The following is a 12,908-nucleotide window of genomic DNA, read 5'->3' as shown; positions in this document are numbered from 1 at the left end:
AACAGATTTATTTAATTTATCTTTAATTTATGGCGTTTTCCCAACAATATGGAAGGAATCTTTTCTTATTCCGCTTCATAAAAATGGAAGCAGGTCTTCAATAGAAAACTACCGGGGCATAGCAAAGTTATCCGCTATCCCAAAGTTATTTGATGCTATTGTTACCCATCACCTAACATTCTCTATTTCCCCCATAATTGCAAGCTCGCAGCATGGGTTCTGTAAGGGCATATCACCTATCACCAATTTACTAGAATTTACCACCCACGTTTCTAATGGATTTAGAAAAGGCCTTCACACTGATGTAATTTACACCGATTTCAGTAAAGCTTTCGACAAAGTATCACACCCATTACTTATTCATAAGCTCAGTCAACTCGGTTTTCAACCCCGTCTTATATGTTGGATTTCTTCGTATCTTGGTTATCGTACGCAAAAAGTAATCTTTAAAAATACACTTTCTGGGGTCATCAATGTTTCTTCTGGTGTTCCTCAGGGCAGCCATCTTGGTCCGATTCTGTTCTTGTTGTTCATAAACGATATATCTGGTACAATTAAATACTCAAAAATCTTGATGTACGCAGACGATGTAAAACTTTTCAAATCATGTGCCTCGGTTGAGGAACATTCCTTGCTTCAAATGGATTTAAATCACTTGGTTACCTGGTGCAATGTAAATTATATGCCGCTCAATCTCAAAAAATGTAAATTCATGTGTTTTTCTCGGAGAGTTTCGCCACCAGCTTCATATACAATTAACAACTATAGTCTAGAAACTGTAAATAATTTTATTGACTTGGGAGTCATGATGGTTTCCAAACTTAGTTTCAATCTTCATATTAATGCTACAGTGAATAAAGGCAAAGGTGTTTTTGCATTTGTTAAACGGTGGTCAAAAGAATTTAACGACCCTTACATAACTAAAGCACTTTTTACAACATTAGTTAGGCCAATATTAGAATACGGCTCGATAATTTGGAATCCGCGTTATCAAGTCCATGCAGACAGTCTCGAATCAATACAAAAACAATTTTTACTATTTGCCTTAAGAAATTTCCAATGGGACTCTTTAACTAATCTTCCACCTTATACTAATCGATTAAAGCTTATCAGTCTACCAACTCTTGCTAGTCGAAGGGAAATGCTTGGTGTAATATTTATGACAAAACTTTTAAATGGATCAATTTCGAGCCCATTCCTTCTGAATGAAGTGAACTTTTGCGTTCCCTCTCGGACATCGAGACACTTCAAACCTCTTCTGCTGAAACAATGTAGAACGAATTTCGAACAAAATGAACCTTTTCGGCGTTTATGCCAAGATTATAACTCTCACTCAAACACATTTGATAGCTCGGACTCCCTTTTTTCTATAAAAAAGATTGTTCTCACCTATCTAAATTAATGTATAATACGTTTTCTTCTGTTCTCTTTAAGTATTACGCTTGGCTGATGAAATTTCTTCTGTAGCTGAGCAGTCTCAGATCGTGACGCTTGACAAACCGCTGCCCATCAAAGACTCGGCAAAATAAAAAAATAAAAAAAGTTATTATATATATATAAATCGATCGCGTGAACAGGATTAGCCTGGTTTCATTGGGCCACTTGAGGGCAGCGCGCTGCCACAACGTCCTTAAAAAAAAAAAAAAAATAAGCATCTGTCAAAAACAGGTGATATTGATCTCATTTATCGACTCATCTGAGCATGGAGTTTCGGAGCAGTAAAAATCGTGGTCGTGGTAAAGTTTCCTTGTTTTTTCAAAGATATAGAAAATATAGAAAATTGGAGTGAACTTTTAGACCTCCAAAATTTTAAATATTTAAAACATTAACGTAGTGTGACATATAATAAAATCAACTAGGTCTGATTCCATATAAAATTTGACTATTTTGTGTTTGATTCAAACAAAAATAATGGATTAATTCGCCAAGTTCGCGCGATCAAATAAAACTCCTAATTCCAACAACTCTCCTGTCGCCACTTGTTAGCAAGAGCATCCAGTCCACCTTGAGCAGAAATACGTACATGATATCTATGATTTTCTTCTAAAGAAAACGAGCACCACATTTCTCTGAAAATTCATTTGCCAACATATTTTGCATTATATGCATGTGGGTTGCTTGTGCGAATCGCAAGCAACCCTCCCTTTTACTTCACCCGCATTCCACGGTGATAAGCTACAAATCATCACCAGTTCCTGAAAATCTACATGCCCATGATCTTCATCTAGGCCGTACATAAAATCTCGTCTTAACATACCATACGTTCATCATCGTTGGAGTCTTCAAAACCCCAAATCATATAAGGAAATGTGAATTATAAAACTAAAGTTAAAAATTAGATTTTTAAGCTACATACACATAATACATATACATATCTATAATGTAAAGTTGTTTAAGAATTCCAACTCAAACTCGAAGAAACGAGTTCCTCTCCCTCGTTAGTTTAGGTTTAGATACATAAAATGTTGCAGAGAAAATGGAATTAATTTTATGAAAGTTGATGAATTAACTAATATTGGAGTGAAGTGGATATGTTTGAGAGAGCGGTATGGTGCAATATTAACAAATTTTGTATGACATTTTTCGATGCAACCAATTGTTAACATTTACACGTTGCGGTTAAATAGTTTTTGGTATGGTATTACTTAGAGAGTTTTTTTTGTATGACTTCGTTCGAAGCAAAATTCATTATAGATATTCCTTTAACTGAGTTCTCTCCGTAACACTTTAATATTTTTAAGCATTGTTGCCAACATTTGCGGTTAGCTAATATTATTAAGTCATTTTCTTTTGATAATTTAAACAATTATATTTTGTAATTGGCTTAGGAAATATTTTAGTTCTTATTTAAGGAGTTAAAACACAACTCTCCAACCAAGAAGGCCTTCGACGCTAGGTAGAAAAGCTATCTATATATATATATATATATATATATATATATGAATCTATTTGTTATTGACTATTGCCCCATATACCTATGAGAATTTACCAATTTGTTAATATTGTAGTTTTGATCATACATACATATATATATCCACTCAAATGCCTGTACATACATATGCATGTACATAAATAGATATTAATATACAAAGTGAAGTTTCCTTTTCTTCAAACATACAATCTTAGTGTTAAATAAATTTTTTTTATCATATGTATTTAATTAGCGAGCTTTGCTCATATTGCTTTATACAATGGTTTTTGTAATTGATATTAGAGAAAAATTGTAAGTTTACAAACGGCGATGGTTACTAGGACATGTTTCTGAATTTCACTTCTTCATCAGCTAGCTTTTCGGGAGCTGAGCGTTGAACTCGAATCTCCAACATTCATATCAGTGCAAGCCTTTAGCTGCTAAGCCATATGAATGTCCCGTTGTTCGCTGTACAATTGGTCTCTAAGAGTTGCCTTTTTGTTTATATTCCTTTTGATCACCATGTAGGCACATACACTCTGTATGTAGTTTATTCCTAATGGTGTGTATATGATTTTTAGGCGCGCTTTTGAAAGCTTAGTAACATATGTTCGGATTTTTACAGTATTTGTTTTTAATACTTCCGCTGTTACTATTATATCAATATGATCACATGTATTTAATTAGCGAGCTTTGCTCATATTGCTTTATACAATGGTTTTTGTACAGCGAACAACGGGACATTCATATGGCTTAGCAGCTAAAGGCTTGCACTGATATGAATGTTGGAGATTCGAGTTCAACGCTCAGCTCCCGAAAAGCTAGCTGATGAAGAAGTGAAATTCAGAAACATGTCCTAGTAACCATCGCCGATTGTAAACTTACAATTTTTCTCTACTTTTTTTTTATTTTCGCATATGTGTAATGATATGCGAGCATACATTTTTACATACATATGTATATTCATCTTCAGCCATTTAAGTGGTGTTTCATAATCGCCAACGTTGCGCATCCTATTATTGGTGCGAATTTCCTAAGACACTACGACGTGTTGGTGGATTTAAAAAAACAAAGCAAACTTATACTTTGAAAGCAAAGAACCGATAATGCATACGCATACGCAAACGCAATCGCAAACACAAACCAAGGAATTATTTCCAAACAACCAACATAATTTTTACGAGAACGACAACATAACAGATACCCCAAGACATAAATGATAACGATTGGTTCGAGGCCGGTAACCGTATCCATCGATGGACTTAAACCGGCTTATTTCCCAAGGGATGAATTAGCAGCAATAACACAAGCCACAAGTATTGATGCCAGTACATCGGCGAATTTTCTGGAAAGGGGGTGGTGTAGTGACTACCTAAGTCGAACCCTGCAGCAATATGTGGCAACATCATAGAACAGCTGAGTTTTAGTAATTACAGCCAACGTCTAGTTATACTTTGAATTTCAACGCATATATAATTTGGGACTTTCCCTTTTAAGATACGACATTGTTCTTTTTAGTTTTAGTTACATTTTTAAACAAATTATCCAAGAAGCAACACAGTCAGAGGATGTCAGTTGAACTTAGGAGCAAGATGGCCGCAATTGTAAAAAATGTTGACTGCTGAGCAAACATCTTGTGATTGAATCATGCGGGAATACTACCTTGCGGCACCCCAGAGGTTGCCAAGAACTCATAGGACCTCATATTCTCGATTGTTTTGTTGTTGTTTGTCAAGTATTCTTGCAAGTCGGACTACGCCTGGAGCGCGTCGCATAATTTGTAACTCGCAATTAGTATCACCCTAAGGTGCGCAATGGAAAATTTACTTGCCAACGGCTTTGCGATACAACCGTTATCAGGCAGTCATAAACGGTACAAACAAATTACAAAAACACAGCGAAATAAAGCTGTAGTGCAATAATATAAAAAGCGAGGAAATAAAATAGTGCCGGTTATCCATGCAAACTAAATAAGTAATCTATAAATCCATCTGGCGAAGCTATTAGGCGCCAAGCATATACATCCGACCAAGTCATCATTCTCAAGCTAACGTCATGGTGGAAAGATGGCACCGTGTACTAAAAGCGGCATTGAGATGTCATACGGTCAACTTAGAATGGGTCGACTTTCTGCCAAATTGTTCTTCTTGGTCTGCGGTCAGCTGTTAAATGAGATCTGGGGTGGTCAATTGGTGAAATACTTTATGGGTACCCTGTTGTTGTTGTAGCGATAAGGTTGCTCCCCAAAGGCTTTGGGGAGTGTTATCGATGTGATGGTCCTTTACCGGATACAGATCCGGTACGCTCCGGTAACACAGCACCATTAAGGTGCTAGCCTGACCATCTCGGGAACGATTTATATGGCCACGTTAAACCTTCAGGCCATCCCTGGGCTGGGGGAACAATTTGTGATCGGTCGCACCTATTGGGTGGGGCGAAGCACTGCTAAAATACAACAACAAGTAACGAGTGACTTCTCTTATCATAATTTATCCACTTTGGCCAAAGTATGGAGTGACGGCTCTTAACAAATAAAAACTCTTTGGTATTATTGATAGCCAGGTCAAAACGTGTATTTCGATACCTACTTTTTTACCCAAGCCAATTTTTTGGCCGATTTTAGGACGTTCAACCATCAATTGCTTTTTTACTTTGATTGAATCAAAGAGAAACGTAAAACATCGACTAAAAAATTTCTTCGGGTGAAATGGCAATTACCTCCATGTAACCCGGTTACTTTTAAAGACTTGTATTACACATATCTAAGTAAGAATTGACATCGCTAATTGATATTGTGAAAATCTGTGAAAATTATTAGAGCAAATTATGCGGCGCAACTAAAAGTTTAAGAAGAACACCTCCGAAGTGGCGAAAACAGGCAAATAAATTTATAAATTTAATAGTTGGGTGATTAAAAAAGTGTATTAAGTGCCAAAATAAAAATGCGGTTATTTCGAAACGCCTTATTGAAGGAAAAAAGTGGAGGTTAGTGCGGCGAAATATAGGTAGATAGCAATGCGTAAAGTGTTGAAGTATTGTTTTGTGCTCAGAGGGGACCGAGAAAGTGTAAGTTTGTGCAGCTCTTCCACTGCAGCTTAATATAAGTCCACCTCCAAACAAATAGATATAGGCTTAGACTGTATAAAAGTTCCAATAAAGTTGTGTGGCCAATTTTAGGCGCAAGATTCGGATATCCACAAGAAAGTCCTTTTATAATTGCGAGTTTTTCTGGGACTGAGAAGCCATGCTCGGTCTTTCGTAACTAGGACTCAAGGTCATAATGGTTATAGAGGCTGCCCCAAGTGTGTACAACCCAGCAAACACAGTTTATAACGTTAGACAAATTTTAATAATAAACAAAAAAGGCAACTCTTAGAGACCAATTGTACAGCGAACAACGGAACATTCATATGGCGTAGCAGCTAAAGGCTTGCACTGATATGAATGTTGGAGATTCGAGTTCAACGCTCAGCTCCCGAAAAGCTAGCTGATGAAGAAGTGAAATTCAGAAACATGTCCTAGTAACCATCGCCGTTTGTAAACTTACAATTTTTCTCTAATATCAATTACAAAAACCATTGTATAAAGCAATATGAGCAAAGCTCGCTAATTAAATACATATGATCATGTTGATATAATAGTAACAGCGGAAGTATTAAAAACAAAATACTGTAAAAATCCGAACAAATGTTACTAAGCTTTCAAAAGCGCGCCTAAAAATCATATCCACACCATTAGGAATAAACTACATACAGAGTGTATGTGCCTACATGGTGATCAAAAGGAATATAAACAAAAAAGGCCACTCTTAGAGACCAATTGTACAGCGAACAACGGAACATTCATATGGCGTAGCAGCTAAAGGCTTGCACTGATATGAATGTTGGAGATTCGATACGCCTAATTTGAACTTCAGCTCCTGTATGTACTTTTCTTCCAAATTTTGCATGAACACTTCCATAAGAATTGCTGATGTGGGCGTGTCATTTTATGCTAGATACGTGGATGACATAATATGCGTTTTAACTACTAATAACGAAGAGCTCGTACTGGAGTACCTCAACAAACAGCACGGCAATATAAAATTTACAATGGAAACCGAAAAAGACGGAGGAATCAACTATCTAGACCTCACGATAAATATTGATAAAGAAGCCAAAAGATTTAACTATGACATATATAGAAAGTCAACGGCCACCGACACAATAATACACAATACCTCAAATCACCCTCAACATCATAAAAATGCAGCATTAAGGCACTTGGTAAATAGACTTGAAAGAACACCTCTTACACAAGAGGCATATAAGAGAGAACTTGAGGTCATATATAATATCGCTGCAAACAACGGATATAAAAAAGCACTAGTAGATAAGCTCAGAAGGACAAATGGAGAACCAAAAAGAAATAATGAAAAGGAAAATAATAGCTGGACGACTATGACATATACTGGAAAAGCAACATATAAATTGGCAAACTTCTTTAAAAAATACAACATTAACACAGCATTCAAAACATCGAACAATCTAGGGCGAAAACTAAGAACTAACATTAACTCAGAGGATCCGTTTAGCAGCCACGGCGTATACAAGCTTACCTGCGGATGCCAGCATAGTTACATAGGACAAACAGGACGGCAAATAAGAACGTTCAGAGAACATATTAGAGATTACAACAAAAAAATACGGAATCCAAACATTATACCCGAGTCTAACTTCGCGAATCACATGGTCGATAATGAATGTTCCCCAGCAAACATCAATAAAACAGTTAGGGTTCTTCACATACAAGAAAAGGGCCACGTCTCAACGTACTCGAAAACATGGAAATCTACAAACAGAAAACATTCGACGGTAGAATAATAAACGAACAGATAAACACAATTTCTGACACAATATTCGAGCCTTTAAAACTTGTTTACAGGAAACAACTTAATCACACAGGTACAACAGCCAAACACACAACAACAAATAAACACAAAACAATTAACACACCAAAACAAAAAACCGACAAAGAAGGTCAAACGACTAAAATCACAGATTTCTACCTACCCCAGTCAGCCACACAAATCGACATAGTAAACCACCCTCGGTTCTGAACGAACACACAGCACATACACATAACTAAATATACACAAGCATCAATTTGACAATACCTGCTCATATACCTACGAACTATAAATACAGGACAAATGACAACAACAGATCAGAACGAAAATCGACACTGATGATGGCACAACGCCGAAACCGGTTTGTCTCAAAACCAAATTTGACAAGGGATGACGGAAAATCGTTCCAATATACATCGGGTATATTTGTTTTGAAGGATTGTATAGATGACGATTCATATTACGTTTTCCTCCTTTTACACACAGGAATAAGACTGCTGTCATATGAAAAGTTCTATAAATTTGAGGGAGCTGTTGCTCAAGAAATATTGAATGAATTTGTGAACTTGTTTGGATCTTTATATGGGGAGCATTTAATTAGCTTCAATATACATGGGTTGCTACATTTATCGGAATGCACGAATCAATACGGACCCCTGGAAATTTTTTCTGCATATAAATTTGAAAATTATATGCAGTATTTAAAAAAAATAATTAAGAAACCCAATAAAGTCCTTGTACTATATTCACGGTAGATATTATATATAATTACCCGCAAATTACTTTTTGTTGTTGCAGTGAGCTGCATCGCAGTAAATATCAAATAAATCGAAAATACTTAAACCGGCACAAAGAATAAATAAACTGTTTTAATTAATAGATACAATTTGGTATTTTATTAACTTTATGATTTTCTTCTTGCGTTCGGTGATAGGTCCAAAAATATAATGGCCGAGCCACTCACGCGCCGGGTTGCATTAGCCCGTGCGAGCGACATCAGCTGATGTGTGTTTGATGTGGTGAGATTGACCTTAGGGTGCCACTACATCACCCTGCTTTGGAAAAGAAGGAGTCGCCAGTGTGGTCAATTCTGCCGGCTTCCTCTTGCCCAAAATCATTTTATGTAAGATATTTTAAATGAATGTACTCAAACACACATCAGCTTATGTTTCAATTAATAACAAGTTGTATGAATTCAATTTATTTATACAATGCTATTGAACTTATTTCATATGTAAAATAGTTTTAATTAATGATAATTAAATAACCTGCTGGGGTACCCTATTCGGCTTCTTTGTGGAAGCAGCGGTAGAGGAATCAATCAAACTTTTTTACTAAAGACCAGACAACATTTTGAACAATCCGACAAACACAAACGACACCAACATGGAAAAGCTCCTGCTTTTGTTCCAAAAGACCTCCGCTTTTGTAGTCATGTGTTTTTACGCGATGATGCCATACACAAACCCTTGAAAGCGCCGTACGATGGACCATATTTAGTGATTTCCAAATTCCAAAGACAAACTATTTTATAGGCACCACGCAGGTCAAGGTCTCAATCCGGGGTATTTCCCGCCGGAAGATGCGCTGACTACGTGTTGTGAGTGAAGCCGTATCATTGAACACTTAACTTTTGCCGTTTTTGGAGAGGAGAGGTGTAGGGTTAAAGACTCTGCTACATCATAGCCCGGCTATCTTGGCAACGCTATACATTTTGAATTGAACGATAATAATTGACATTCTTTCTTTTTCTGGTGCATTAAATCACTTTCTGATTTGCTGTTGAAATAACATCAAGTTTAATAAATAAAGGTTTTACAGATCACTCTAATGCGCGGTTTTTCAGCGCGAGTTTAAACTCCAGTTATAGTTGCCTAGAGTTTAACCCTGCCACTTCGGCCACTTAAGTTGAGATGAGCAACAAAATTTAATGTTACGGACAAAGTGACAAGGTCAAACTCTAGAAAACTTTATATAGAGTTTAAACTCACACTAAAAAACGGGGCATAAGATTCCTTAACATATATGGTTTAACTCGAAATAATTGTTGAATCACTTTACGGAACACCTGAGTTGTAACATCATTATGCAAAGATTGGTTGAAATCGCATTACATTTAGGTTATTGAAGTAAAGATACTCTTAAATATTATGTTCGACAATTTATTTAAAATCAACAATGCAAAAGAACAAAGTTTCCACATTTTAAAAAAGGAGTATCATTTAATCATCATCTTCCCAACCATTTTCATTTGATAATACTATTTTCTTAACAGAAGAATTTATGTAAGGCCTTAATACCCACTCTGTTTCTGACGCTCGAACATCATCTAATTTTCCCATTTTTATTTCATATAATCTAAGTTGGAACCTAGGACCCAACTCTGTTAACTCTAGCTCTTTATTAACATATTGAAATATATGATGTCTAAAAGATATATAATCGTTATTGTTAGCAAAAGTAATAACCCTCTTCGTATCTAGCTTAGGTACCGGAAATAGATGTTTTAATATTTGAGTTGCTCGTTCTCCTATTTTAGTTACGAAATTGTGAAAAACTAAGTGCGGCGTTTGTTCTTTTATGTTTACTATAGAACCAACATCATGGCGCATTATAACACCTGAAATATTAAAAAATGCAGTTGGGCCGTTGGGTAAGTGGCTAATAACTAAGTTATCAGGAATCCCACGGTGCTCATGAACAACTATTATATCCGTTACATCATTTGAACAGCATATTCTCATTAATTGTTTCACATCACATTGGCCCCTGTTCATGCGTTGAGAGTTGGGAAAAACTAATCTAAGTTCCTTTACAAACATCTTTAGAGTGGCAGATGGGTTGTGGGATGTTGTAATTACAACTTTCGGGGTACGGGAGCCAGCATATTTGTATTCGTCAATATCTGTAATCAGTAAAAAAGTTTTAGATTAATTTAAATAAATTTAGGCCCACTTGCAGAAGGGCAGGGTATCTTTTCAACTTAAAATTTAAATTGCCTTTCACAATGATGGGTTAGATGTTTACCTAGGGTTATAACATTAAATAGTTAACCCAGCATGTTTGGGAGTTAAATTGCTAATTCTGTGTCAATTTGACAATATCAATTAGAAATTTCGTTTCGACACGTTATTGTGCCTACTTCAGGTAGACTATGTATTTATTGAGACAAGAAAACATAATTGGAAAATATTTTCCAAATTGTAGTACATAAACACATTAATACAAATTTCAGACTTCGAATAAATTACACATATTAAGAGACATATACATTTAACATATACTAAATTTTAAAATTTAGAAAACATCTACTCTCTAGCACAGCTGATCGTCAATTGTTGGTTATCACACATGTGTTTGCACAGCTCATATTTTCTACATCTTCTTTATAGTTCATTGCCTTATGTATATGCTGCTGGATTCGAAGCTCTTCCAACGTTAATCTTCTCTTTGTTTTGCTTTCCACATATAATATGCGTGTATTATCGAAATCAGCTGAGTGATGAAATATGTTTGGCTGTCGTCATCTTTCTATTTTTTGCGTCTGCTTTATGTTCGCCTATTCTCACTCCCAAATCTCGCGCCGTTGTTCCTATATATATTTCATCTTAGGGTTCACATTCTTTACCATTACATTCCATTTCATGAATAACGTTGTGTTGCTGTTCGTTTTTATACCTTTCATGAAAACGAAATGGTATATTTAGTTCGTCACGAATCTCAAAATTGTAAGTCTTTAAAGGAAAATAGATATACCCACCAATAAGTATACCGAAACGATCAGTTGGGGTTAAATGGGGTTACACCCGAATTTCGACCATTTTGAACATCCACGTCAATGGCACTACGCTTCCGACTGCCTTACACCCCAAAATCTTAGGTGTGACTTCGATTATGATCTACATTTTGGTGAGCATGCAGCCGCAACTGTACCGAAAATCCAGAGCCGTAATAAAATCTTCAAATCTCTTGCTGGCAGTACTTGGGGAAAAGATAAAGAAACGCCCATTACCACTTACAAAGCAATTGGCCAGCCAATTGCATGCTACGCGTCCCCGATATGGTCGCAAAGCCTAAAGACCACTCACTGGAAGAAGCTACAGGCCTGCCAAAATACTGCCCTCAGAACCGCTACGGGTTGTCTCCTTATGTCCCCAGAACACCATCTACATAATGAGGCGAGAATACTCTCCATCAGGGAGAGAAATGAAATGCTAACCAAACAGTTCCTGTTGAATACCCAGAAAACTGGGCATCCCAACAGACATCTGATTGATGAGCCAACACCGCCCAGGGGCTTAAGGAGTCATCTCCGTAAGCATTATTAGGAAATACGGCACCTGAGAACACAGCCGTACTAAGCCAAAAAAACACAAGCAGGTTCTAAATACTCACTTGTTCGGTGGAGCGCCATTTACTCCGATACTCACTTGGTATTTGCCAAACTTATAACAAATTGAGTTTTATTTCAAATACAATATATATATTTATAAGATATTTAAAAAGAATGTCTTTTCTTTACCAAAATTACAATATTAAAAAAAGGTCACTTATATTACTGTAACACTTTTTAATTTGTATGTGTCACTGCTGCCAAACGCGTATCTACAATGAATTTGCCTTTTGCAAATTTTCATTATCCCGTTATATGCATTCCATTCGGAATGACGGCATTTCCAGTCCAGTATCGATATTCCCTTTTAATATGCGTTGCCATATCGTTAGTGGTGCCATTACACCATCCCCCCAGGGAAAAGATTTTTGTAAGGTGATCAGTCTTACAAAAATCCCTTTACCCTGCAGTGATGTAAATTGATTTGGAGGAACGAGATTTCTTTAATTACGTTGCTTAATTCTTTCCCCCCTTTAACTCGTTCATCCATATCAATTTTGTGGTGAGTTAAATTTTCTCCTCTAGCTATTTTATCACTAATATTTACAGAATTTATTATAGCTTTCTGTAATCTTTCAATTAATAGTTATATTACCACTTATATCACTAGTTACATTACTAATTATATTACTAGTTATATCACTAATTATATTACTAGTTATATTATTAATTATATTACTAGTAGGCGTCAATTTTTCATTATATAGATTAAAAGT

At 36.0% G+C, this 12,908-nt stretch overlaps 1 protein-coding gene across 3 annotated transcripts in view; it reads right to left on the bottom strand.

Moving 5' to 3' along the window:
- LOC137236999 (U3 small nucleolar ribonucleoprotein protein IMP4) overlaps window positions 1–12,908 on the bottom strand; it is a 194,142-nt gene that overhangs the window by 54,102 nt on the left and 127,132 nt on the right. Inside the window, exon 2 of one of the 3 annotated variants that reach the window (XM_067760122.1) lies at window positions 9,948–10,704. The exons of the other annotated variants lie outside the window; for them this stretch is intronic. Within the exon in view, the coding sequence (XP_067616223.1) occupies window positions 10,022–10,704 (683 nt within the window). The 3' untranslated portion in view covers window positions 9,948–10,021. Of the gene's footprint in view, window positions 1–9,947; window positions 10,705–12,908 lie in introns of those variants that run through there. 3 annotated transcript variants of the gene reach the window in all.

This window comes from Eurosta solidaginis, chromosome 1, assembly GCF_040869045.1.
Source record: "Eurosta solidaginis isolate ZX-2024a chromosome 1, ASM4086904v1, whole genome shotgun sequence".
Classification (NCBI taxonomy): Eukaryota; Metazoa; Arthropoda; class Insecta; order Diptera; family Tephritidae; genus Eurosta; species Eurosta solidaginis.
This window is presented reverse-complemented; position numbering and strand designations above follow the sequence as displayed.